Source organism: Eubalaena glacialis, chromosome 5 (genome assembly GCF_028564815.1).
Source record: "Eubalaena glacialis isolate mEubGla1 chromosome 5, mEubGla1.1.hap2.+ XY, whole genome shotgun sequence".
Lineage (NCBI taxonomy): Eukaryota > Metazoa > Chordata > Mammalia > Artiodactyla > Balaenidae > Eubalaena > Eubalaena glacialis.
Genome location: NC_083720.1, coordinates 116530891 through 116556983, shown reverse-complemented (window position 1 = coordinate 116556983; position 26093 = coordinate 116530891). Strand labels below are relative to the sequence as shown.

At 34.9% G+C, this 26093-nt stretch overlaps 1 protein-coding gene across 4 annotated transcripts in view; it reads right to left on the bottom strand.

The window, feature by feature from the left end:
• The window catches only part of LRBA (LPS responsive beige-like anchor protein), a 776641-nt gene that overhangs the window by 138940 nt on the left and 611608 nt on the right, over positions 1-26093 (bottom strand). For all 4 annotated transcript variants that reach the window (XM_061192552.1, XM_061192551.1, XM_061192553.1 and 1 more), the window contains exon 47: positions 11289-11441. In XM_061192552.1, coding sequence (XP_061048535.1) covers positions 11289-11441 — 153 coding nt within the window. The remainder of the gene's footprint in view (positions 1-11288; positions 11442-26093) is intronic.

Genomic DNA, 26093 nt, shown 5'->3' with positions numbered 1-26093 from the left:
TACAGTTTACACCTGAAACCAGGATTCTATATGCAAAAAGGCATAGAAGGGGCTTCCCTGGTGGTGCAGTGGTTGAGAATCTGCCTGCCAATGCAGGGGACATGGGCTCGAGCCCTGGTCTGGGAAGATCCCACATGCCGCGGAGCAACTAGGCCCGTGAGCCACAACTACTGAGCCTGCGCGTCTGGAGCCTGTGCTCCTCAACAAGAGAGGACGCGACAGTGAGAGGCCCGCGCACTGCGATGAAGAGTGGCCCCTGCTTGCCGCAACTAGAGAAAGCCCTCACACAGAAACGAAGACCCAACACAGACAAAAATAAATAAATAAAATAAAAAAAAAAAAAGAAGGCATAGAAGGTCCACTGGGTAAGGAGAATAATGACCAGTGAGTCACACGTGTACAAAACCAGATTGAGAATGGGTTGTAGAAAGGCCATAGGGTGGTATGTAGGGGGTTTTTATGAAAAGTTTAAAGGAAGATGAGAGTTTTGAGAAGAGCTGTTTGCAGGGTTTTGTTTTATTTTGTTTTCTGAGGTGGTAGTGGTAAGGATAAGGTTATGAGCTTTACAATATAGTTTTGTTTAACTTTAATAGTGGGGGTCACCAGGGCATCCCTCAAGCTTTTACCTTGCCACATACGCATAAAATAACATAATAGGTCAAAAGAAGATTGGAAACACTGACAGAGAAAAATGACAGCTGGCACAGGTAAGAACTCTAAAATGCTAACAGGAAAGCTAAAAGAAGGCAGAAAAATGTGGGTCATTTTAGCTAAAGAACAAAAAGTTCTATGTATCTCAACTTTTTAGGACATCAAGAAAAATACCTGAATATTTAACAATGAGTATACCAGAAAAGGTTATTCTCTGTTTAAGAGGCAGGGAAATGTGTAATTCATTTCACAAAAAGATTTATTTTCAAGGAAAATGGTGAAAAACATTGGAATTTGAAAGTAAAAACTTCAATTGTATGGAAGTTTTTCTTTATGAGAATTATCTCATTCCTGCATGATGCTGAGTATCTCAGGCACCCTTCTATTCATTTCAGAACGTTTCTATCAAGGTAGAGTAGTAAATAAAATTAATAGTCATTTTTCTCCTTTCTTAACTTCTTTAGAAGACATAAGATTGCATAAAACAATAGTTATAACACTGTACAGTGGGTTTATAACATATAGAGATGTACTGTACATGAAAGGAGCACAAAATATGGGTAAGGGGATGAAGCTGAGTTGGAACAGTCACTATATTTTACTGGAATTAATCTAATAATAATCTGAAGTAGATTGTGATAAATTAAGATGCATTTTGTCCTTAGAGTAATGACTAAGAAAATAACTAAAAGAAATAAACAGTAAAAAAAAAAAAAAATTAATGAAATAAAATAGTAGACTAGAAATATCTATTTAATATAAAAGAAAATTTTAAAGTAAGAAAAGAGAAACAATAAGACCAAAGACTAAAGAACATAATCAGCAAAATGGCAGACATGAATCCAATCATATCAACAATAGCATTAAATAGCAGAGACTATCAGACTCGATAAATAACATGATCCAACTATATGCTATCTACAAAAGATAGACTTTAGATTCAAAGACAAAATAGGTTGAAAGTAAAAGAATGGAAATCTATGTACCATGCAAATAGTAACCACAAGAGAGCTGGATTGGCTATACTAATATTAGGCAAATCAGACTAAAAAAGTACTAGAAACAAAGAGGGACAATTTATGATGAAAAAGAAGTTCAGGAAAATAGTGCTGAAAAATGCCCCCACCTTGAAAAAAAGATATCAGTTCCTATCTCTAGAATCTGGAAATGTTATATATGGAAAAAGGGTCTTTGCAATGTGATTAAATTCAGGATTTTGAGATGGAAGCATCATCCTGGATTATGAGGGAGGGCCCTGAATGTAATCACATGTATCCTTATAAGTAGAAGGTGGAAAGAGATTTCACTATAGACAGAAGAGGAGAAGGCAATGTGAGGACAGAGGCAGAGATCATCTAAAGGGAGTATAACACTGATTTTGGACCTCCGGCCTCTAGAACCATGAGAGAATAAACTGCGATTGTTTTAAGCCTTCAAGTTTTTGGTAATTCGTTATAGCAGCCATTGGATATTAATATATGCACCTAACAGCAGGATTCAAAAACACAGGAAGCCAAAACAGAACAGAAAATAATATTTGGGAACTTCAACATCTAACTAGCAAAAGTTTATAGACATAGGCAAAATCAGCAAAGATATAGAAGACTTAAACATAAAAACTTGATCAACTGACACCTATAGAACACTCAACAACATAAGAATACCCATTCTTCTCAAAAGCAAATGAAGAATTCTCTAACACAGACCACATACTAGGTCATAAAGCAAGTCTCAGTACACTTAAAACAACAGAAATCATACAAAGTATATTCTCCAATCACAGTGAGATTAAATTAGAAATAAAAAACAGAAGGAAATTTGGAAAATTCACAAATATTTAGAAACTAAGCAGTATACTTCTGAAAAACCCATGAGTCAAAAATCACAAGGGAAATTAGAAAATGTTGTGAGAAATGAAATTAAGCAAACAAAATATCAAAACTTATGGGATGTAGCAAAAATAGTACATAAAGGGAAATTTATAGGTGTAAAAGCCAATATTAGAAAAGAAGGAAGAGGGACTTCCCTGGTGGTCCAGTGGTTAAGGCTCCACACTCCCAATGCAGGGGGCCAGGGTTCAATCTCTGGTCAGTGAACTAGATCCCGCATGCTACAAGTAAAAGAGCCTGCATGCCGCATGCCACAACTAAAACGGCCCGCATGCTGCAACTAAAAAGATCCCGCGTGCTGCAACTAAGACCTGGTGCAGTCAAATAAATAAATATTAAAAAAAAAAAGAAAGAAAGAAAATAAGGAAGAACTCAAGTTAAAAAAAACTTGTTTCCTTACTGTATAGCACAGAGAACTATATTCAGTATCCTATGATGAACCATAATGGAAAAGAATATTAAAAAAAGAATGCATATATATGTATAACTGAAACACTTTGCTGTACAGCAGAAATTAACACAACATTATAAATCAACCATATTTCAATTAAAAAAAAAAATAACAAACTAGTTTTCCAAATTAAGGATCCAGTAAAAGAGCAAACCAAATCCAAAGCAAGCAGAAGGAAAGAAACAATGAATATTAGAGTGAAAATCCAATGAAAGGAAAAAAATAGAAACACAACAGAGAAAAAACAATGAAGTGAAAAGTCAGTTTTTTGAAAAGATCAACAAAACTGACAAACCGTTAGCAAGACTGACCAAGGGAAAAAAATGATACAAACTACCAAAAATCAGGGACGAATGAGGTAATACCACTACCCACCTTAGAGACATTAAAATGATTATAAAGCATACAATGAACAACTTTATACAAATAAATTAGACAACTTAGATCAAATGGCCAAATGCCTAGAAAGACACAAACTACTGAAACTGATTCAAGAAAAAAATCGAGAATCTGAATAAACCTATAACAAGTAAAAAGTTGTTTTAGTAATTTAATATTTTCCCCCCCCCACACACACACATAAAGTGTCCTGACAGCTTCAGTGGTGAATCCAATTAAACATTTAAAGAAGGAATAATAGCAATCTCTCACAAGGTCTTTCAGAAAATAGAGGAAGAGGTAACACTTTGCTCTATCTCATTCTATGAGACCAATATAAATCCTGATATTAAAATCATACAAAGATATCATGAGAAAACTACAACCCAATATTCCTCATGAATATAGATGAAAAAGTCCTAAAAAATAATAATTTCTCAACAAAATATTAACAACAAAAAATACAGTACAGATCAAAAGAATTTATATCATCCAAGGGTGATACACTCATGGAATGCAAGGTTGGTTTAACATCCAAAAGTCAATTAATGTAATATATCATATTTCACTTTTTGTTTCTTGTTTGGAAAACTTTTCCCTATTCCAAGATCACAAAGAATTCCTCCTGTATTATCTTCTAAAAGTTTACAATTTTGCCTTTTGTTTGTTTTTTTATTCATTCATTCACTTTTTACTTTATTTTTAAAGCTTTAATATATTTTAATTTTTGTTTATGGTATAAGGTTACAACTTAATTTTTTTCCATATTAATATCTGTTATGGGTTGAATGGTATTCCTCCAAATTCATATGTTGAAATCCTTAACTTCCCAGTAACTCAGAATGTGACCTTATTTGGAAATAGGGCCATTACATATGTAATTACTTATGTTAAGATGAGGTCATACTGGAGTAGAGTGGGTCTCTAATCCAATATAACTGATGTCCTTATAAAAAGGGAAAATTTGGACACAGAGATAGACACACATAGAGGGAGGATGATGTGAACAGACGTAAGGAGAGCACCGCTACATACAAGCCAGCAAGAGGCCTGGAACCAATTCTTCCCTCACAACCCTCAAAAGAAACCAACCCTGCTGAACTTTGATTCCAGACTTCTAGCCTTCCAGGACTGTGAGACAATATATTCCTGTTGTTTAAGCCACCCAGTTTGTGGTACTTTGTTATGGCAGCCCTAGGAAACCAACACAATTACTATTTATCTTGGCATCTAAATTGAGAAGTCCTTCCTTTCCCCACAGATCTGTAATACCAACTGTATGATAGATGAAGTTTCTTTATATGTCCGGGTCTGTTTCTGGGTTCTCTGTTCACTTTGATTAGTCTCTTTCTCCTAATTTCCCTAATTACTACAGCTTTAAAATAATTCATGATATATAGTAAAGCAAGTCCCTCTGAAATCTGTTCTTGTTCTCAGAAAGGGTTGTGGTTATAATTGGTCCTTTACCCTTTACAATCAGTTTTTTATATTCCAACAAAATGAAACAAACCTACTGGGACCTGGATTGGTTTTCATATTGCATTTATAAACAAATTTGGGGAGAATTAATAATCTATCAATACAGTACATCTTTTTATTCCCACTTATTTAGGTGGCCATTCAGAACTAGAATTTTCACAGTAAATGATATACAGAACTAAAAGCAAACCAAACAATAATAATTTTAGCTTTTTAAAATTATTCATACATATCTGCCCCCATTCCCCAGGGCTTTAGATCCAGCCACTGCAGGGAGTGGGGAGGTGGAGGGAAGGATACGCCCATAGTTGAGAATAATTATCACCAACTATACCACCATGACTATTTACATTCTTGGCCATATCATTATCAATGTGTAAAATGAAAAGGCAATTGGAAAAGGAACAGTATGAAAAAAGCATGTTAGCTTCTGGCATTTGTATTCCAAAAAAAAAAAAAAAAAGTTGCTTAGTCAGCTCTCTTAAGAAACAGGGTTTTGAATCCCATTTCTTCAGAAAATGGAAACAAGGATATGAATACAGGTCAAAAAAGTGCAACCCCTTTCAAACCTCAAGCAAACCTTTCAACCTTACAGTGTTTCTAAACCCTGTAATTTAGAACATAATATGCTATTACAATAATCTAATTGCTATATCACTACAAATTCAGCCATCTCAAGCTGCAGGTCTTGCTATATGTACATATATAGCACTTTTTCATCAGGGAAAAGAGAGTCTTAGTCTCATCACTTAAGAATTGTAAATTTTCCATTCAAAGGAAAAAGAAAAGACTGACCTAGTTCATGCACATATATAAGATCTATGAAGATTTACGCTGAAGAGATTTAAATTTTAGCAATAGATAGGAAAAGATGAGGTTGGTGGTAAAATAAAATTTGAAATTTTTATTTTTCTCGTAGACCACAATATAAAAAAATCACTTTTAATCTGTCCATATATTATCTGGAAAGAAGATAACACACTCATTTAATTTTTCTTTATCTTCTCAAGCAAGTGACAACCCATGTCACCTTTATGAAACAGTAGGAAAGAGAGAAGCTACAGAAGATACACAAAAGCAAAGGTGACTCTAACTGGTAACCTCAGGACAATTCATTAACAGGAGCCTTCCTTTACTAAATTCATGCCACCTCTCAGCCCTGAGCAGCTTTCTATTTCAACAGCCTAAGTTAGCAAAAAGGAAGGAACCTCCAAAGAGTAGAGGTATTGTCTGCCTGGTTCACTGAGTCTAATGGTGCTGGTACATAGATAGGCAACTCAGTAAGTACCTGTTAGATGAACAAATTACTTTCATTATTATTATAACTTGAATAAATTACACATCCTGCAGCAAAAACAAAATGCTCCACTTCACCAACTTTTATAAACTTTTACAAATAATATTACTGCTGAGAGTATGATTTCCTTTGTCTCTTATTCAACTTAAAACTCAAAGGTTGTAAGAGGCAGTATAATATAGGTCCATAACATCGACCTTATATCATGAGATGATGATGAGCAGGCTGAATTCACACATTTTCATACTATTTGGAAGTATGAGAGCCTGTTTCTCATTTATATTTCTGAAGCAGTATTTGGAATAATTTTTTTTCTGGTCTAGGAAGTATTAAATAAAACAGACCAATCTCTTGGATGTAGTTAAGACTGCTTTGGTTTTACCCTGATTCCAACTCTTCAGAACAAAGAAAATTTAATTTATATACCTGAAAGAATAATCAGACCTATGAAGGTTTTTCTTTCTAAAATACACAGGATATTATCTTCTGTATATAAATTCAACACTTAAGGCCAACTCACAAATCCTTATTTACATCTTCACTACCTGCAGAAAGCTCAGGGAGTAAAATAGTTATAGATAAGGTAGCACTTACAGTCCTCTAACACAAAGAAAATGTAGCGTTACTGCCCACCATCAAAATCATGCTCCTAAAAATATTCTATTCCCTTGAAATAATACTTGGGCAACCAAATACTTAAAAAAGACATGCTGGGTATCTTAAAATGAGTATGTCAGTTCATTAAATCTATGATCCCCTGCTACCAATGGAGTACTGTACAATCTGTTATTATTCACTGTCCTATAGATCATCTGTTCTTGGTGCTGGTTTGTTCCCAGGAAGAAAGACAGCTGCAACACTATATCCCTGTTCAACCTGAGGACCATCTGACTTTAATTGTAACACACAGCTTGATGTGGCTCTGGCTATGAGAAGCCAAAGTATCGTCTGTAATAATCTGGAAAAGCAGAAACCTGCCAACAGAGGGCTGAAAACAGGGACTTGTGCTGTCTGGCTGCCTGACGGGCTGCAGGAAATATGATTAATGAGCAAGGTATAATGATATCAGGAACCCGATTAGCACCACAAAAAGGTCACAGATCAAAGTAGTATGCATTTCATGAGCTACAATCATTGCATAAAATCTGTGGACTTGAAGAGGTAAACCAAAAAGAGGAGGGCGATAAAACCCTTATGCGATAACAGGCTAACCTACATGAAATACTAATAATTTAGTCACTATAATACTAATAATTTAGTCACTTACAGAAAGTTAACAGGAAAATTTAAACCGAATCAATATGAACTGCACCATAGGAAAGCTTTGTTCATCATAGGTGTATAATAAATATTTTTCAATGAATGAATGAGTTATTAAATTCTTTCCTAAAGGCACATGTAAGTAAAATCAAGTATTTTCCTAATTATGAGTTAAAATTATGAGAGATGTAAATATTTGACTGTAAAATGTTTGCATTTAACTTGCAGTAAATTTTTATGAGTTCTGTTAAGAATATAAGCTTATTCAGAAGCTAAACTATGAAGACATCTGTAAAACTCAGAGAAAGAGGAATCACTGGGACAAATGTTTAATAACTCAATAATAAGTTAAATTAAATGTGCAGTTAGTATTATAAAATACTACTGTTTAACATTTCATAGTCATACATAAGTTTAGAGCATGAGCAGGCAAAACCAAAATCTTATTGGAAAACAATTTGGTAAGTTGCCACCTTCTTTTCCTTGGTGCCCTTGTGAGACTTGTTCCAAATAGACCTGGCTCTTCTGAGGAGAGGGTACTGAGAGTAGGGATGGGGGTACTATCAGGAGAGTGGCTTATGTTACTTTATACAGTTACATTTTCTTAATTGTCAAAATATTGTTGAAGAGCTTTAAATATAACTTACTCAAATGTTTCTGCCTCTTAGACCTCTTTTAAAGCAAACACATTAACAAATTTCTTTGTATTTTTAACATGGTAATGATTAATAGAGAGTTGGTTCCCTTGAGACTTAAAAGTATAAATTGAGAAAAAATGCTTCAATAATAAAATGATCAGAACATGGTTTTAATTTTTTAAAAAATATATTCCTCAAGAATGGGGATGATTATTTATACCTTTCAAATATTATATAAATATTATTTTACATCTACCTAATAGCAAAAGCATTTATTCACAATGGTGATTCAGCCTGCCATACACTGTTGCCCCACAGTAAGCCCTCAGGCACTGCAGCCACCCCCAACGGTGCACCCCCGGGGACTCAGGAGGGAAAGAACAGGATACTGGCCCCAGACAGCTAAGGTGTATATCAAAGGAATGACTTCAAACAGCCCAGATTCTTGCATCTTCCCATACACAGAGAAGCACTAAATTCATTAATTTCAGATACCTGGTTTTCCTTAATTAACAGTAATCTTTTGATGTTCCAACTACCTGGGCTTGAAGTACTTAGAAAGTCCACTGAATAAAACATAATTCTCAAAAAAAAAAAAAATGGTGATTCAGAAGGAACCATTAAAAAGGAAAAGACAAGCCACAAACTAGGAGGAAAATATCTGCAAAACATATGTTGGATAAAGGATTTTTATGGAGGATATATAAAGATGTCTTACAACTAAATAATATAAAGACATACAACCCAATTAAAAAACAGGCAAAAGATTTGAACAGATAGCTCACCAAAGAACATATTAAGAGTAGGAGATAAGCCTGTGAAAAGATGGTCAACATCATTAGTCATTAGGGAAATACAAATTAAAATCACAATGAATCATTGGAAGACCTAAAATAAAGAAGATTGAGAATACCAAGTCTTCGCAAGGATATGGCAAATTGAAACTTCACACACTGTTGGTGGGAATGCAAAATGGTAAATATATTCTTATCGTATGACTCAGCAATTAAACTCCTAGGAGTCTATCCAAGAGAAATGAAAACAGATATCCACCCTAAGACATATGCAAACATTCTTAAGAGCCTAAAACTGGAAAAAAGCGAAATGTCCATAAACTGGTAAATAAACAAAAGGTGTTATATCTATACAATGGAATACTATGCAGCAACACAAAGAAATTACTCATACATGCACAATATGGAGGAATCTCAAGAACATCATGCTAAGTGAAAGAGTCAGGCACAAAAAGACTACATACGGCAGGATTCCATCTATATAAAATTTCTAGAAAAAGCACAACTAAAGAGACAGAATCAGCGGTTGCCTGGGACCACGACTGGGAGCAAACAGGTAAGGAAACTTTTTGGAGTGAGGTAAGCTGACTGTGCTGATGGTTACATAACTGTATACATTTATTAAAACTCATTGAATTGAGCACTTTTAAAAAGGTGGATTTTACGGTATGTAAATTATACCTCAATAAATGTGTTTTAAAAGCACAGAAAATTATTGAAAGCAAAAAACAAAAAAAACCCCAAAAAACTGCAGAATGACTAGACCTTCTATTGACATCTACATACCCCTGGAGAGAAAAAAAAAAAAATACACGACCATAGACAACTGTCCCATTTAAAAGTTTGACATCTCCTTTAACATCTTTCAGAGCTAAGCTTTGTCTTGGGCTCTCATTTTAATTACAGTTAACTTAAAAATCTTGAAAAATATATGCAGTAAACCAAAATGCAACATGTACCTTAAGACTGTGATAGAATAATGTTAGGTGCTATTGCCTGAAGGCCTCCTGTAAGCCAGAGAAAATTCTAGGTATTTTACATACATAATTACAGTTTTACACAAATAATTTTCAAATTACAATGAGGAAATCAAGGCTCAGAAAGGTTAAATTGCCTAAGGTCCCATAAGCAGCAATGTGAGTTATCCACGATTAGGAAAACTGGTCTAACTTCAAAGCCTATGCTCTTTCCACTCCCACTGCACTGCTTCCAGTATATGTAAAATATGAATTTTCAGTAATAATGGGATTACAATTAGGATCTAGAATACTGTATAGGATTAAAATATAATTGTTGGTAGAAAAGGTAAGCATACCAAGAAAACTAAAATGAAATAATTTTCCTTGTTTTAGTGCAAATTAAAAACACAATGCAATTTAGGTTTCATTTTTATTTTATTTATTTATTTATTTATTAAATAAATTTATTTGTTTGTTTTATTTTTCTATTTTTTGGCTGTTGGGTCTTTGTTGCTGTGCGTGGGCTTTTCTCTAGTTGCGGTGAGTGGGGGCTACTCTTCGTTGTGGTGCGAGGGTTTCTCATTGTCGTGGCTTCTCTTGTTGCGGAGCACGGGCTCTAGGTGCACGGGCTTCAGTAGTTGTGGCACTTGGGCTCAGTAGCTGTGGCTTGTGGACCCTAGAGCGCAGGCTAAGTAGTTGTGGTGCATGGCTTAGTTGCTCTGAGGCATGTGGGCTCTTCCCAGGCCAGGGATCGAACCCGCGTTCCCTGCATTGGCAGGTGGATTCTTAACCACTGTGCCACCAGGGAAGCCCTAGGTTTCATTTTTAATATGAAGTATGAAGTATGATAAAGAAACTACTTTAAAAAACTGAGAATAAAGCTCCCTGATTCCAAGCATTTGTGAAAGTTAAAAGCAAAAAGGAAAAGTCATATTATTTTTTCATAAAATAATCCAGAACCCATACAACAGAGGACATTAAAGAGTCCACGGGAGAGGATTCTGAAGAGTTGTCTGTAAGCACAATGATTATTGCACTTTTCAGTTTTTAAGTTTTCATATTCTAAATATTAGATGAAGATTTCCTTCAAAAGACAGATACAGCACATAATTTGAAAATCTTGTTTCTATTATCAAAATGTACAATGGCCTTCCAACCTGAACACAGAATTATGTTCTTCTCCTAGTACAAGAAACTCATATTTGAAAAAGCATAGAATTCTACAAGAAATTCACTTATAATCTTGAATCATCATGTTCATATAAAAGTAACCTAAATTCTGCATAAAAGAATAAAAGACACCATTATACCTTTCATGTCAATAAGATTTTATAAAGTATATATGGAGATTCATGAACTATTATGTCACTTTCAGTTATCCCTATCAACTACAGTTTTGCCCAGAAGAGCAAGGGTTAATGATTATACCAACACATGAAAGATACTTTGAGAAAAGGCTCATGACAGACAGAGTAGATGATTACTATCTTACCAATCTGTTTATGCGAACAAATTCTTCTGAGGTTTTGGCCCAAGGAGGAAGTTCAACATCAGACACTACTGTCCCATCATCCATCACTCCAAGATTATAATTATTGAAGTTGACAAACATCTCAGGGAGATAATAAAATTCAGGGATCAACTCCTATATAAAAATAAAAGACAATGTCATATTATAAATTGTAGAATACTGACTAGGTATTCATAAAAGGGCTGATCATTTCCTATTGTGCAGAAGAACAAAATAAACATAGGATAGTTTTTTTTCTCTTTTCATATCATAGCCCTATCACAAAGTTCTATTAAGGTAGACAGATCCCATCCAACCAAATTTAAATAACACCTTACTGGGTGGTCACATGCTTTCCTTTAGGACAAGTCTTACAAACTCAAGACTCTTATATACCAACATTTGAATAATATTTGAGGTTTGACAAGATATAAACAGAGTTTAACATGCTGTAATAACAACAACAGCTTAAACTAGATTTTTTTGAGGTATATGGAATTTTTGCCAGAAAAAAACCAAAATCTTTATAAGCATTAAAATGCTTTGGTCCATCACCAACCAGGAAGATATTCATTGCATTTAGCCATGGTGTAACAGTATGTTTTGCTCACATTTCAAAATGTTCATGTTTAGTTTTAAGGTACTAACTCTTATAAAAGATCAAAATTTATAATCAGTCTAGAAAATGACCTGCATGAGAAACTAAGTAATATAAACATGACTTTAATAAGGACATTTAAAATACGCTTTAACAGGATGCTTAATAAGCAGAAAAATGCAGCCAGTTAGGTTTTTGTGTACAATAAGCCCCATGTATAACTATTTCAGAGGTCCTATAGATCAGACTTGAAATCCAGTCTTGACATGGGTCAGTGACTCAGTGGTCTTTCAGATACCCCCTCAGGGCCAGCTATGGCAGGCCCGGCTTTCCAAATGGTTGAGTGAAATAGGGAGGTCATCAGATTTTGGACAAGGTCAGTATGAACTCACTAGAGCAAAGAAAAAAAATTCAGCAGGAATTAAGCTATTATCACCTCCATCATCCATGTGAAATGTTCCTTGACTTTGAATCGTACATCCTTTGTTTACAATCACAATAATTAACTAAGCAGGGTAGAAATGAGCTTGTCCTCCAAATGCCTGACAACCACCTGATCACTGACTTGCAAAACATTTAAACTGAACAAAATTAATTTTTTTAAAAGGAAGATCCTGTTAAGTTTAACCATAAATGAAATGATGCAATGTTCATACAACAATTTTAAGAATCTCTTCTCCAAAATGATGCATATAAGTCTAATTGACAAAAGACATATTTTATGCAACAAAAAGCTATATTCAATTTGTTTTAGTTAAATAACTTACTGCATGAGATGAGTCAAGCACTAAAATAAACTCTTAATAAACATCACATTTAATCTTCACAACAACTTATCACACTTAATCTTCACAACAACTTTACAAGGTAAGGTATCATCTCCATTTAAAAAATTAACTAAGGTTCAAAGAAGTTAAGTAATATGCCCAAGGTTATGCAGCTGATTTATGATAAATTTGGAACTTAGATCAAGATTTGTTTAACTCTAAAGCCTGTGTCCTTAATCATCAAAAAAGCATGGGTTCTATTACATAATATATACAGTGCTAAACATTTAAAATATGTTTTTAACATATATTCTAAGCAATTTTTTTAAAAAAGTAAACAAAACCTTTTCATTCTTCCATGATAAGAAAACAACTGGTTCTCCTGAAAAAAATATTTTATTTATATATGTATATATGTATATATACTACACATACAGGAAGAATTTTTTAAATATGCTATAATTATTATTTACCCGTATATAAATATTCACTTTATAACTATCAATTTGCTGAAGTATGCATTCAATAAATTCCAACTTTGAGAAAATTTCCCAAAATGTCTTATTTTCACTCCATATTACTTGTGCTAGTAAAGAGGAATGTTACTATTGCCAAGTCTTGTTCTACAATAGTAATGGAGGATCATGCCTTCCTTGTGTATTCAAAATCAAAAGCAGCATTTTGGTTTAATTAATTACTTATTCTTTAAATTTCAATAATACCTGCCCACCCGTACCCTCACCCTAATGCTCTCACAATTAGAGGATGTTGTCCTTCTTCTGCCTGTTATACTCATTATGCTTCTATATAATTCTCCTAGGAATCAAAACAATTATAATGGCTGAATTTTAGATGCTAGGTTTCTCCCAAGTTTTGGGAGATCAGTCATCTGCATTATAAATCAGAGATATATATTGCATAGTAAAAATATGCAAAAAATATACTCTTTCTTGAGACCATGCCTAGACAGCAGACGAAGACCCAACACAGCCATAAATAAATAAATAAATAAATAAATATATTAATAAATAAATAAATTCAATTAACAGAAATATATTTTGTTTGTGGCCTACTTTATTTAAACACATAAATTTATTATGAATTTATTTTATTTTAATATTGACAGCTTACTCTAAATATAAATTCAGTTAATTTAACTCAAAATTAAATGGAGCAAAATTACACATAAAATAAACAAGAAATTTGTAATAAAAGATATGAAGAAAGCAATTTTAAATCTTACTGGACCGTGTTAAACATTCAGTTGCATAATTTCTGTAATGCTGGGAGGGAGGTAATAATTTATCAATTTCCATAATTACCATAGATTTTATTTGCAATTTCCTATTAAAGATAGATACCCTATAATTTTGTAGAGTGGACACTATAAAAATATTTCAAAATTAAGATTTTAAACTTTATTAATTAAAAATTAAGCTTAATATTTCACTTGAAATTTATCGAGATAGGAATTTTATGTTTTGCTTCTTTATTTTTTACCTCCCAACCTCCCACCCCATACACTTCTCCAATTTCAAGAGAGTTGTCAGGCATTTCCAGAACATTTGCAAGGTCCAGAGCAGAGACCTCCTGAAGACATCCTCTTTTTCTGTCCTTTGTGAAAGCCTAAGCAAACAGGAGATTATGTAAAATGTCTAGGAGAAGCAGTGTCAAAGGTTAATATTTTTAAAAAGACAGAAACCAAAGAAGAGTTTTTCCTCAAGATTACGGAACCAAGTTTCTCAAAATCTGTAGCCAGCTTTCTTTAGCCTGAGGGCAAGGGGAGGGGATGAAGAGGTTAGGCTGGAACCTAGGGGATGGTAAGTGGTCATCAAGGTCCCTACTTGTCCACATACTGCCTCTGTATGAATTAGAAAAAAGCAATCCTTCTGGGCTAATTCAGCCCCAAGAGAACTCAGTTTGGTAAGTGCAGTACAGGTTGGATTTCTGCTTCTCCTTTCCTTCAGTCAAGCACCCTTACATAGAGAACAATTTGCCCACCTCTACACAATGTCTTCATGATGGTGCACTTACAGAAGACAGTCCCTTGGCACCAGGGCTTTTGGCATCAGCAAATATTTCTTAACTCAAGCTTAGATAATCAGCAGAGCTGCCAGCTTCTAAAAGACCATGTGTCCTAGACAATGAAGATATTACTAGTGAACAAGATGAACTGAAGATGTGAGAGCCAATTTTCTAGGTACCACATAAGCCTGGATCTCATTCAAGCCCTGGGAAAAGGAGGTCTCTGCCCTACCCATCTAATGACTGTGAAAGAACTTCCTACTAGCATAATATAAAGAAGATTTGAATTCAAATTAGGACATTTCTTATATACTTGAGTTGGTGGTTATGAATTTATACATACAGTTGACATGTGAACAACACTGGGGTTAGGGTGCCTACTCTCTACTCAGTCAAAAATCTGAGTGTTATTTATAGTTGGCACTCCTTATCTGCAGTTCCTCTGTATCCCACATGGGTGGTTCCAAATCCATGGATTCAACCAACATTGGACAGGGTACTACTACAGTATTTACTATTTTAAAAAATCCACACATAAGTGGACCTGTGCAGTTCAAAACCATGTTGTTCAAGAGTCAACTGTATTTCAGTGATAAAAAGTTACCAATATACTCACTGACAGTTATTTCTAGGAGACAAAATGGTAGAGAGAATTCAGTATGAGCAGTACAAAACTTTTTTAAGTTCCCATTATTTAATTGATTATTTGATATAAGCTTTAGGTAGGTATGAAGAGTGATATAACACATCATAATCACAAAAAGCATCTATTTCATTTTTACTCTGCAAAGAACTGTGTTAGGATCTGGGATATGGAGACGTGAGTGCCACTTCCCCTCTACAGATCAGATCACAGATCTAACAGTGAAAGGATACATTTTTTTAGGAGGAAATTGGTTGTAGGCACAAATAGTACTCTAGAAATTCAAAAGAGAAAAGGATGTCTAAAAGTTGAGGTGGTCAGAGAAAGCTTTAGGGAGAAGAACATAATACATTGTACTTCCCTAATATAACACTCATCAAACTGTATTGCTCCCTCTAAATTGACGGCTCCAGGAGATAAAGGACTTTAAGTATCTTGTTCACTGCTACACCTCCAAAGCCTAGACATAGTGAGTGACACATGTTAGGTATTCAGTAAAAATCTGTTGAATGAATGATTGAAGAATGGTACTTAAAGTCAAAGATAAATATTAGCAGAGGGGAAAGACAAGAACAGTCCTGACAAGGGGAATATCTTAAGAAGAGGTACAGAGATGGAAACTTGCATATATCATGTGTTTCCAGTGATCAATGAAGAACTATTTAATTGGTTTAGAGAGGACTATATACATGGAGTAGGAGATAATTTAAAATAGGACAAATGTTCCCAATAAATTAACACTGAAGAGAAAGATTACAAAGAATCTAATATAGTATAAAGGACATCATCAAATAAGGACAATTAAGTAAAGGAGGGAGTATATATACTTAAACCATATTACAATCTCATCGGAAGGAAATCTGCATAAGTAAATCAGTTGATGGGAGTTGAGTACCCTCTTAACATAAAATAAACATACTGAACTCAACTGAGGTATACCAACATGTAACCAAAAAGATAAATAAGTATATATACTGCCTGAATTTTACTATGGATGACAGTGACATTCAAGTTATAAGTAGAATTCCGTCTTAATCCTAAAAGCATCTTTCTAAGAACTATGCCTTGATATAACACCAAATATTATAGTTCAGAATTATCTCCTTTGACAGATGAAATTTAGTGATAGAGTCAAAGATTATGTCATTCTAATACTTCTAATGTACATTTACAAAGTGAAGTATGTTTTATATTCATCAGAACAGAACATTCAGCTCTGGATAAAAAACACATGTTCAGCAATTCTTTAAAACATCAGTGGAAAATGGTAAGTAAACAACACTGACAGAGGACAGAGATATTTACAATTCACATTTTCTTCTGACTTGCTGACAATAATTTTAATCACTATCACTTAATTAGGCCATCAGGTCTTAGAGGTAAGTAACATGGTCAAAATGTAGTGTATCATCTCCTAAAATAAAAATTTGAAAGGTTCAACCAGAGGTTATACCACAGTTCAGGATAAGCCCATTGCTTTGATCACAAATCCCAAGGCTTTCATGGCATAATGACAAGGATTGGTTGTGACCACACATATGCTTTAGTTTTCTTTTCTAAGGTATGATCCCCATTGATATGAATGGCCTCTGCAGCAAGGCTGTATGATTCACCTTCTAATAGTCACCAATTCTATCCATTGAATTAAAACGATCACTTCAACAATACCTGAGTAATCATGCCAAATACTAGTCTATTAATCCAAAGAAACAAGATAATAAAACCTGAAATAAAAACCAAGATGCTACTTCAGAACTAAAGTTAAATTTTTATTTATTTTTTAATTTTTACTAAAATATGAAATCCTGACAAGTCAAACATAAGCACGATAGCAAGGTAACTAATTTAATGTATACTGCTTTGGGGATACTGATGGTAAAAAAAGATGTGAAAGCAAAATTTTAGCTTTTTACATTGGAAAAACTATATTTTATGAAGGAAAAAATCCAAAGTAAACTTTCTTAATGAACAAAAAAAGAGCTGATGAACAATATATATTTTTTAAAAGTACATGTTCTGATACATATTAACTTGCAAGTATTTATTTTGTTAGCCCACAAATGAGAAAATCTTTTAGAAAGTTATTAGAGTTGAATTGAACCTGTAAGTCATTTTAAATGGACTGCATATCTGAACGTATTCAAATTGATATTTAGTTTCTCCTTATCGAGTAGATAAAATGCTATTTTCTTCCTTTAGTAAAAGAAATGTTAGCAGCAATTTTTAAATTGGAGAAGAAAAAATAATCTATAATGCTTCCAGACAGATCAAATAAATACTGTATGGTTTTAGATATTAAACTTGCATTTCAAATTCAAAATAAAGAAAAATCATGGATTACAAATGAACAAATAGATAATCTATCTCAATCTAATACAGTAAAGAGAATAACTGGGTTTGCGTCTTGTATATTCAACTTACTGGTCACGTGCTTTTAATTTAATTTTTCTGGCCCTTGCTTACCTCAGTCGCCTCTTCTAAAACACAGGGTTGTTGTGTGGCTAATGAGATAATACAGAATTCTACATGCACAAAAGATGTTACTACTACCACTACTACTACTACTATTATTATTATCATTAATGTGGCCCCTGATAACAAACCCAAATTAGAGACTCAACTTGCCTGATTCTTAAAGTCAACAGGTAATTCACTGATTGTGGCCATTCTTAAAAGCTTTTAACATAATCCTAAGGGAATTTAATAAAATTTACTTGTAAAAGTAAATATGACCACAAAAATATTTGAGACTTAATAGTTCCTACTAAATAGCTATCACATTTAAAACAAATTTATTTATTTTTTTATTAGCAATGACAGTACAGTTCAACATGCCTCACTTTATGATGAATACTCTCAATACTTTATAGTTCTCTCCTGGTTTCAACACATATTTTTCACTTCTAAATTTGGATTGGACATCTTCGCTGAACCTTTTGCTGTTCCAGACTCCTATCTTAAAGGAAATTGTAATTTGGGGAGAGATAATGGACATTAATAATACAAATAATGGGTAAGCTGTGACTGCCAGAAGAGAAGACATAAATAAAATGCCCACCTTAAATCTTTTCTGGAACAATTTGTATAATACATGAGTATGGAGGAGAACAGTTAATATTAGTATTTATAAATATATTAATGAACAGTCTACATTTTTATACTGAACAAAAATATCATAAGATCACCAGGTCAAAAAACAAATTACAGCTGACCTGTGTACATTTTTATAATTTGGGAAGATAGGAACATTTTCTAAGTGCTTTAAAAAAATGTTTTTTCCTGCCCACTATGTAAGTAGCATAAGAAGAAAAATATTCAGTTTTTCAAGTAATTTTTCTCGAAGAACACACGAAAAAGAAATGGTTCACTGTAGACATAAAGAGCACAAAGTTCAAAGCTAAAAAAAAAATAGTACATGGGTACATCATTTAACCTATTGATGCATGAAGAAGAAAAGTGTTAAAAAGGGTTAAATTAACAAATCTGTAAGTTATGTATAAAAACAAGGATGAACACATATATAGTTCAGTTAGAGTATGAGTGTTCTACATCGTTAAGAGAGCGGTAAGACAGCTTGAGCTGACTCTAACGTGGTTGTGAGTGTGTGTGTGGCGGGGGGTGGAAGAGGGACTGACCAAAAAAATAAAAGAAAGAGAGGGAGAGGAAGAGAGAGAAGGAAGAAAGAAGAGGGGGAGAGAGAAAGACAGAGGGAGAATGAAGAGAGATAAAGAGGAGGGAGGGAGGTAGAGAGGAAGGAAGGAAGGGAGGGAGGGAAGTACATATGCCAGAAATGTGCAAAGGATGGCTAGAAAAGGGTAAGATTTTAATTTTACTTTCTTTTAGCATTTTAAAAATTCTGAATTATTTAAAAGTTTGTTTGAAAATAGGAAGAATAAATGAAGAAAATAAAACTATCAAATCATCCTAATTTAAGCTTTTTCTCTTAACAAATACATCAAGGAATAAATGTCCAGCAATTATGTTCTACTAACTGTAGAAACATTTTCTTATAAATGGCTCTAAAGCTGATGCTATCAGCATCTGTGGAATGTATTATGGTAGAAGACATGCTGAAAGAGGAAAAAAGAAACCTAACTTATCTTCAGATCACAGCCCCTGGGATTTCTGAGGTAGTGGAGGACAAGTCAAAGGTCTCATGTTTAACAAATCTCACAAGACACAAATAGAACTATTCTCTGATCATCTCTATTTTGTATTATTACTTCTAACAAACAGGTATACACTTAATACCTTTAAGGGTTAATTTTTAAAGCTAAAACTAATTCTTGTAATATTACTGATAGTCATTTATTTTAAAAATATTATTTAGTAAATTCTTAGGATTTAATTGCACTCTATTTACTTAATTTTAAGTATGGAATATGCTGTACTGACCCTACTGATTTCATAACAAAATTTTACATTCATCATTAATGATACACAATAAATTATAAAATAGATTTTTAAATTGAATATCCAAGATACAATCAGTGACAGGATGTCCATATGGACTTCTTTTGTAAAGCTATAACAGTAAAAACTCAATGTGCTTAATTGTAAAAATGTAGAAAATTAGAGCATTAACAACTCTTAGTCAGCAGATGACATTCAGCCACCAGTTCTCTTGTGGAGAGATAAGCCCCCTTCCTAAAATACGAGATGTTAGTAGCCCCATTGGAGCACCTACCCATTGGATTTTGCTGTGCCCTTCGGGCTGAAATGGCCTTACACTCTCCTCTTTCTCCTCAGATTACCTCTCTGTTTTTCCCAGGCTTTTTCACTGATGCCTCTTTTCTCGATATCTTTATATCTACTCATTCTTTCAACCAATATTTATTGATTTCTAACTAAATGTTCTAAATGCTGAGGTTACCAAATGAACGACACACAAAGCCCCCACCTTCACAGAACTGTAGCTATGGAGACATAACATAAACAAACTAATATATGTACTGTGTCAAATGGTGGCAAATATTATGCTAAAAAAAAAAAAGATAAAGGGATAGAGAATGATGGGGGTTGGGCAGTGTTATTTTAGAGAGGGTGTCCGGGGAAGTCCACTCTGAGGAGGTGACATTTGAGCAGAGACCTGAATGAAAAAAATGGAATGAACGAAGCATTATCTGCGGGAAAGTGGTTCAGGCAGAGGCAACGTAATACGCAAAGCCACCAAAACAGGAGTGGGCTTGGCATTTATTTTTTGGCCATGCCGCCCGACTTGCAGGATCTTAGTTCCCCAACCAGGGATCGAACCCGGGCCAATGGCAATGAAAGCGCCATTGTAATGCCAAGTGGGCTTGGCATTTTTGAAAAGGAACCACAGCAAAGGCAAGCGAGGCTGCAGGAGAGTAAAAGAGATGTGTCGTCAAAGAGGCAACCGGGGGTAACACAGGGCCTCAGTGGCTACGTTAAGAACCTGAATTTTGCTCTAAGGTAGATGAGTAGGCACTGGATGTATGTGAGCACACGGATATGATCTGATTTATAATATAAAAGATTATTCTTGCTGTCGTATGGAGAAAACACCACATGGGGAGCACGGGAAGTGAGAACTTACAGTTACTTGGGCCAGGGCCCTCGTGATGGACGTGGTGATAACTGGTCAGATTCTAGACATATTCTGAAGGTTGATAAGATGGGCAGTGAGGTGTATGTGATAGGGAGGAATCAAAGATTCCAAGTTTTCTAAAGATCTGAGCAAACTGGATAAACAGTGCTGTCTTTCACTGAGATGGCAAATGCAGGTATTGAGCAGGACTTTTTCCTTAGGGTAGAGAGGAGGGTAAGAGGGAAAGACAGAGTTTGATATTGGACATGTTCAGTTTAAAATCTCTGTAAACGTACATCTAGCTCAAAGGGAGCTAGATATATAGCTCTAGAATTCAGGGGAGAGCCACGAGGTAAGGTGTGATCACCTAGGGAGCAAGTGTTGACACTAGAAGAAGTCATTAGAAGAAATCTAAAGACTAAGCCGAAAGGCACTCCAGTAATTGAGGGTATGAAAACAAGATAATCCGGTAAAGGAGACTGAAAAAAAGGTAAGAAGATAGCCAGGAGAAGATGGCTCCTTCACCAAGTGAAGAAAATGTTACAAGGAAAATGGATAAATTAATTGTGTCAATAATGCTGACAGATCAAGTACCATGAGAACTGAAAATTTGCATTTGACAACATGGAAGTTGTTCATCAATGACTCTGACAAGACTGATTTCGATAACATGGTGGAGAAGAAAGCTTGATTCGAGTGGGCTCGGGACATGATGGGAGCTGAAAAAGTGGAGATCAAGAGACTAGACAATTGTTTTGAGGAGTTCAAGATAAGTATCGCCTAATATTCCTTCTTACCCTACATGCCTATGACACTATTCTGAAGCTTAGGTTTGAATTTTCAACTAGTAGGTGATAATATCCTGGTTATTCTGAAAATATATCAATGTGTCAAAAACTGAATTCACACATTTGGTCTACATACCAGCTTCATTATAATTCACAGCATCATCATTTATCTAGGCACCCAATCTAAAGAATCATCTTTATGCCTTCCTGTCCCTTTACAGTCAACCAAGTGCCAAATCCTGGAGAATTACTTTTAACCCACCTCTTGAGTCACTCCCTAAGCTCTTTGACTAGTTGAGGCTCCTACAGTCTTTACTTTTAACTGTCATAGCCTCCTAAAATTTCTCCCTACCTCCAGCTCTCATCTCTTTTCCCCATTCCCAGTACTTTCCATACCGCTGCCAAAGAGCCTTTTTTTTTAAATAATAGAGCCAATTAGTACAAAATCTTAAATGGATCCTCATTGCCTATAGCAGGGGATGGTAAAATACAGCCCAGGAGCCAAAACGCTGCCACCTGTTTTTGTAAATGAAATTTTATGAGAACACAGTCACACTTATCTGTTTACATATGGTCTATGGCTACTCTTGGGCTACAGTGGTAGAGCTGAGTAGCTGTGACAGAGATTGCATGGACTGCGAATCGAAAAACATCTTTAGAATATTACTGAGGGTCTTCATATTAGACCACAGTTGCCTTTCACTATTTCTCCTTCTCTGTTTCCTACACACCAAGCACATAAGACCAATTAGCAGACCAATAAGCATTCCCCAATGTGCTAAGCCTTTTCTCTGAATTTTGTTCATGTCATTTTCTTTGCTCAGAATACTCTTCTATATTTCATCAAAGCATTAATTTAATAAATGTTTTAGTGCCTACTGTGTTCCAGGTACTGTTTTAAGCTCTAGGAATAAACCAATGAGCAAAACAGTCCAAGTTCATGCTCTCATGGAGCTAATGTTCCAGTGGGATAAGACATAAATGATAAATAGAGACATGTGTGTCGGATGGTGAGTGATATGAAGAAAACTAAAATTGAGAAGTGAGTTAAAGTGCATGGGATGAGGCATGTACTTTTAAAGAAAGAGGACAGAGAAGGCCTTACTAAGAAGGTGACTTTTTTTTTTTGAATTTTATTTTATTTATTTTTTTATACAGCAGGTTCTTATTAGTCATCAATTTTATACACATCAGTGTATACATGTCAATCCCAATCTCCCAATTCATCCCACCCCCTTTCCCCCTTGGTATCCATAAGTTTGTTCTCTACATCTGTGTCTCTATTTCTGCTTTGCAAGAAAGTTCATCTGTACCATTTTTTTTTAGATTCCACATATAAGCGATATTATACGATATTTGTTTTTCTCTTTCTGACTTACTTCACTCTGTATGACAGTCTCTAGGTCTATCCATGACTCTACAAATGGCACTATTTCGTTCCTCCTTATGGCTGAGTAATATTCCATTGTATATATGTACCACATCTTCTTTATCCATTCGTCTGTCGATGGGCATTTAGGTTGCTTCCATGACCTGGCTATTGTAAATAGTGCTGCAATGAACATTGGGGTGCATGTGTCTTTTTGAATTATGGTTTTCTCTGGGTATATGCCCAGTAGTGGGATTGCTGGATCATATGTTAATTCTATTTTTAGTTTTTTAAGGAACCTCCATACTGTTCTCCATAGTGGCTGTATCACTTTACATTCCCACCAACAGTGCAAGAGGGTTCCCTAAGAAGGTGACATTTGAGCAAAGACTTGAAATGGCTGAAGGAATGAATCCATAAGGATATCTGGAGGAATTTTTCAGGTGAGAAGAAAAGTAAAAGCAAAGGCCCTGAGGTGGGAAGATACCTGGAGTTTGTGAGGAATACCAAGGAGGTCCTGTTCGGCTAGAACAGAGTGGACAAGAGGGCAAATGGTACAAAGAGTTCAAGACGTAACAGAATCATGGAGGGGAGGGGTAGTTGCTGTAGGGTCTTGCATTGTAAGGACTTCAGCTTTTACTCGCAACAGCTTTTACTCGGAAACCATTAACTAAGAAAGGGAAGACTGTGAGAAGAGCAGGTTTAAAGGAATGAAGATCAGGAATTTGGTTCTGAATGTGTTAAATTTGAGACACATTTTACATGCTGAAATGGAGATGCTAAGGAGCGAGTCAGATATCAGGATAAATGTACATGCTAGAGATGTAAATCTGGGAGGTGGAAGACTCCCTTGCATCCTTTAATATACAACTCAAATACCACTTACTCTGTGAAGTCATTCACAACCCCATTTCCTCCAGGAAGAATTAATTTCATTTTGTTTATATCTTATTATAGCACTTAGCACTGTCTAACTTGTATTAAAAATAAATAGTTTTATGTATACCTGTTGTTCTCACCTGGAGATACGTGAAGTAAAGAACTGTGTTTATCTTTCCCTTTTAACCCCAAACACTCCCTACTATGTATTGCATATGATAAAATAATCAATAAATGCTGGCTTAACTAAATGTGTTTGGGGGGACTTGAATTCACCTGTCATAGGAAGTTTTCTGCCGGAAGGTAGGGAGCTAGATCCCCATGCCCTAACTAAACTTGTTCTTCTTCTGTGTTCTCTAAGTACATGTCCAGGTCAAATTTAATTTCTCTCTCATCTTAGGAGACAAATCAATCAGCAAATCCTAACAGTTCTTACCTTTTAAATATGCCTTAAATTCATCATATTTCTCTAGTACCATTGCCACTACTGAGTTTAAGCCTCCACTGCCTTTCACCCCATTACTTTAACAGCTTACTTAACTGTTTCCACTCCTGCTCAGTGTAATACATATTCAAACACCGATCACAGCGGTCACTTAAAACCACAAAATCTCCTCTGCTTTGACCTTTCCAGTATCTCCCCACTGCCCCCAGGATAAAGTCCAACCTCCTTATGAAAGCTTATAAGGCACCCCATGATAGGCCCTGGATTTCCTCTTTCCTCTCCCTTCTCCTCATTTCAGATCTTGTATCTATGAGCCACAGATCCTTTATTACACTGAATTGCTGCAATGCTTTTATCGTCAGTACCCCCTTTACTGCAAATGTTCACTGAAGGCAATGCTCTGTCTCATTTGATGCTGTATCACAACCAGGGCCTGATTGTGCATAAACTCAATTAAAATAAAAACTTTAAAAATTAAATGCTATCTCAGGATTCCACCAAACTTGTTACCCTAAGTTTATTTTTAGCCCAGGTTATTTTAAAATATATTTTTGTATTAAATTCCAAGCTTCTAGAGAAGTATAGTTCTCCAACAATCTCCATGTAAAAGATGTAAAGAATGTAAAAGATCCATTTACTACTGCCCCCTTTCTAAAATAATGAACCTAGGTGACATTTATGACTCTTTCCACTCTCGGATCCTGATGTGTTAATCATTTCTATAGGAGAGAAGGAAAAGAGTTTAAACTGCAGCAAATCAGATTCCATTTAATCATTAGATTAAATTTATTGACACTAAAGGTACCTGAAAACGTGTATGCTGCCTGCTGCCTCAACGGGGAGCTGGGGGGTGGGGAATCAGTAACAATGAACTGCCTAGAAAAGCTTAGATATTTGCCTAATATTTACATTGACTGCCTTATGAAATTCATTCAAGCTTTATGAGTCTGATTTGTTCCACAAGATTTGGTTATGATGGTTCAGGCTGAAGACAGTACCTCAGTTTTGCACCTCAGTTTCTAAACTTAAATGATTTTTTTAGAACTTGAAACAGTTTGCTGGGGGATTTATTTTTCTTTGAGAAAGAATTGGGTATCTGTATTTTTAAAATGGATAGGGTTGCATCAAGGGATGCAAGACTTCTCTGAAGCACAGCATCAGCATGACCTACGATAACCACCCTTTTCTTTTTTTCTTTTAACATCCTTACTGGAGTATAATTGTTTACAATGTTGTGTTAGTTTCTGCTGTACAACAAAGTGAATCAGCTATATGTATACATATATCTCCCTATCTCACCCCTCTAAGTGGTCACAAAGCACCGAGCTGATCTCCCTGTGCGATGCAGCTGCTTCCCACCAGCTATCTATTTTACATATGGTAGTGTATATATGTCAATGCTACTCTCTCACTTCATCCCAGCTTACCCTTCCCCCTCCCCGTGTCCTCAAGTCCATTCTCCTCATCTGCATCTTTATTCCTGCCCTGCCCCTAGGTTTGTCAGAACCATTTTTTTTTAAGATTCCTTATATATGTGTTAGCATATGGTATTTGTTTTTCTCTTTCTGACTTACTTCACTCTGTATGACAGACTCTAAGTCCATCCACCTCACTACAAATAACTCAATTTCATTTCTTTTATGGCTGAGTAATCTTCCATTGTATATATGTGCAACATCTGCTTTATCCATTCATCTGTCGATGGACACTTAGGTTGCTTCCATG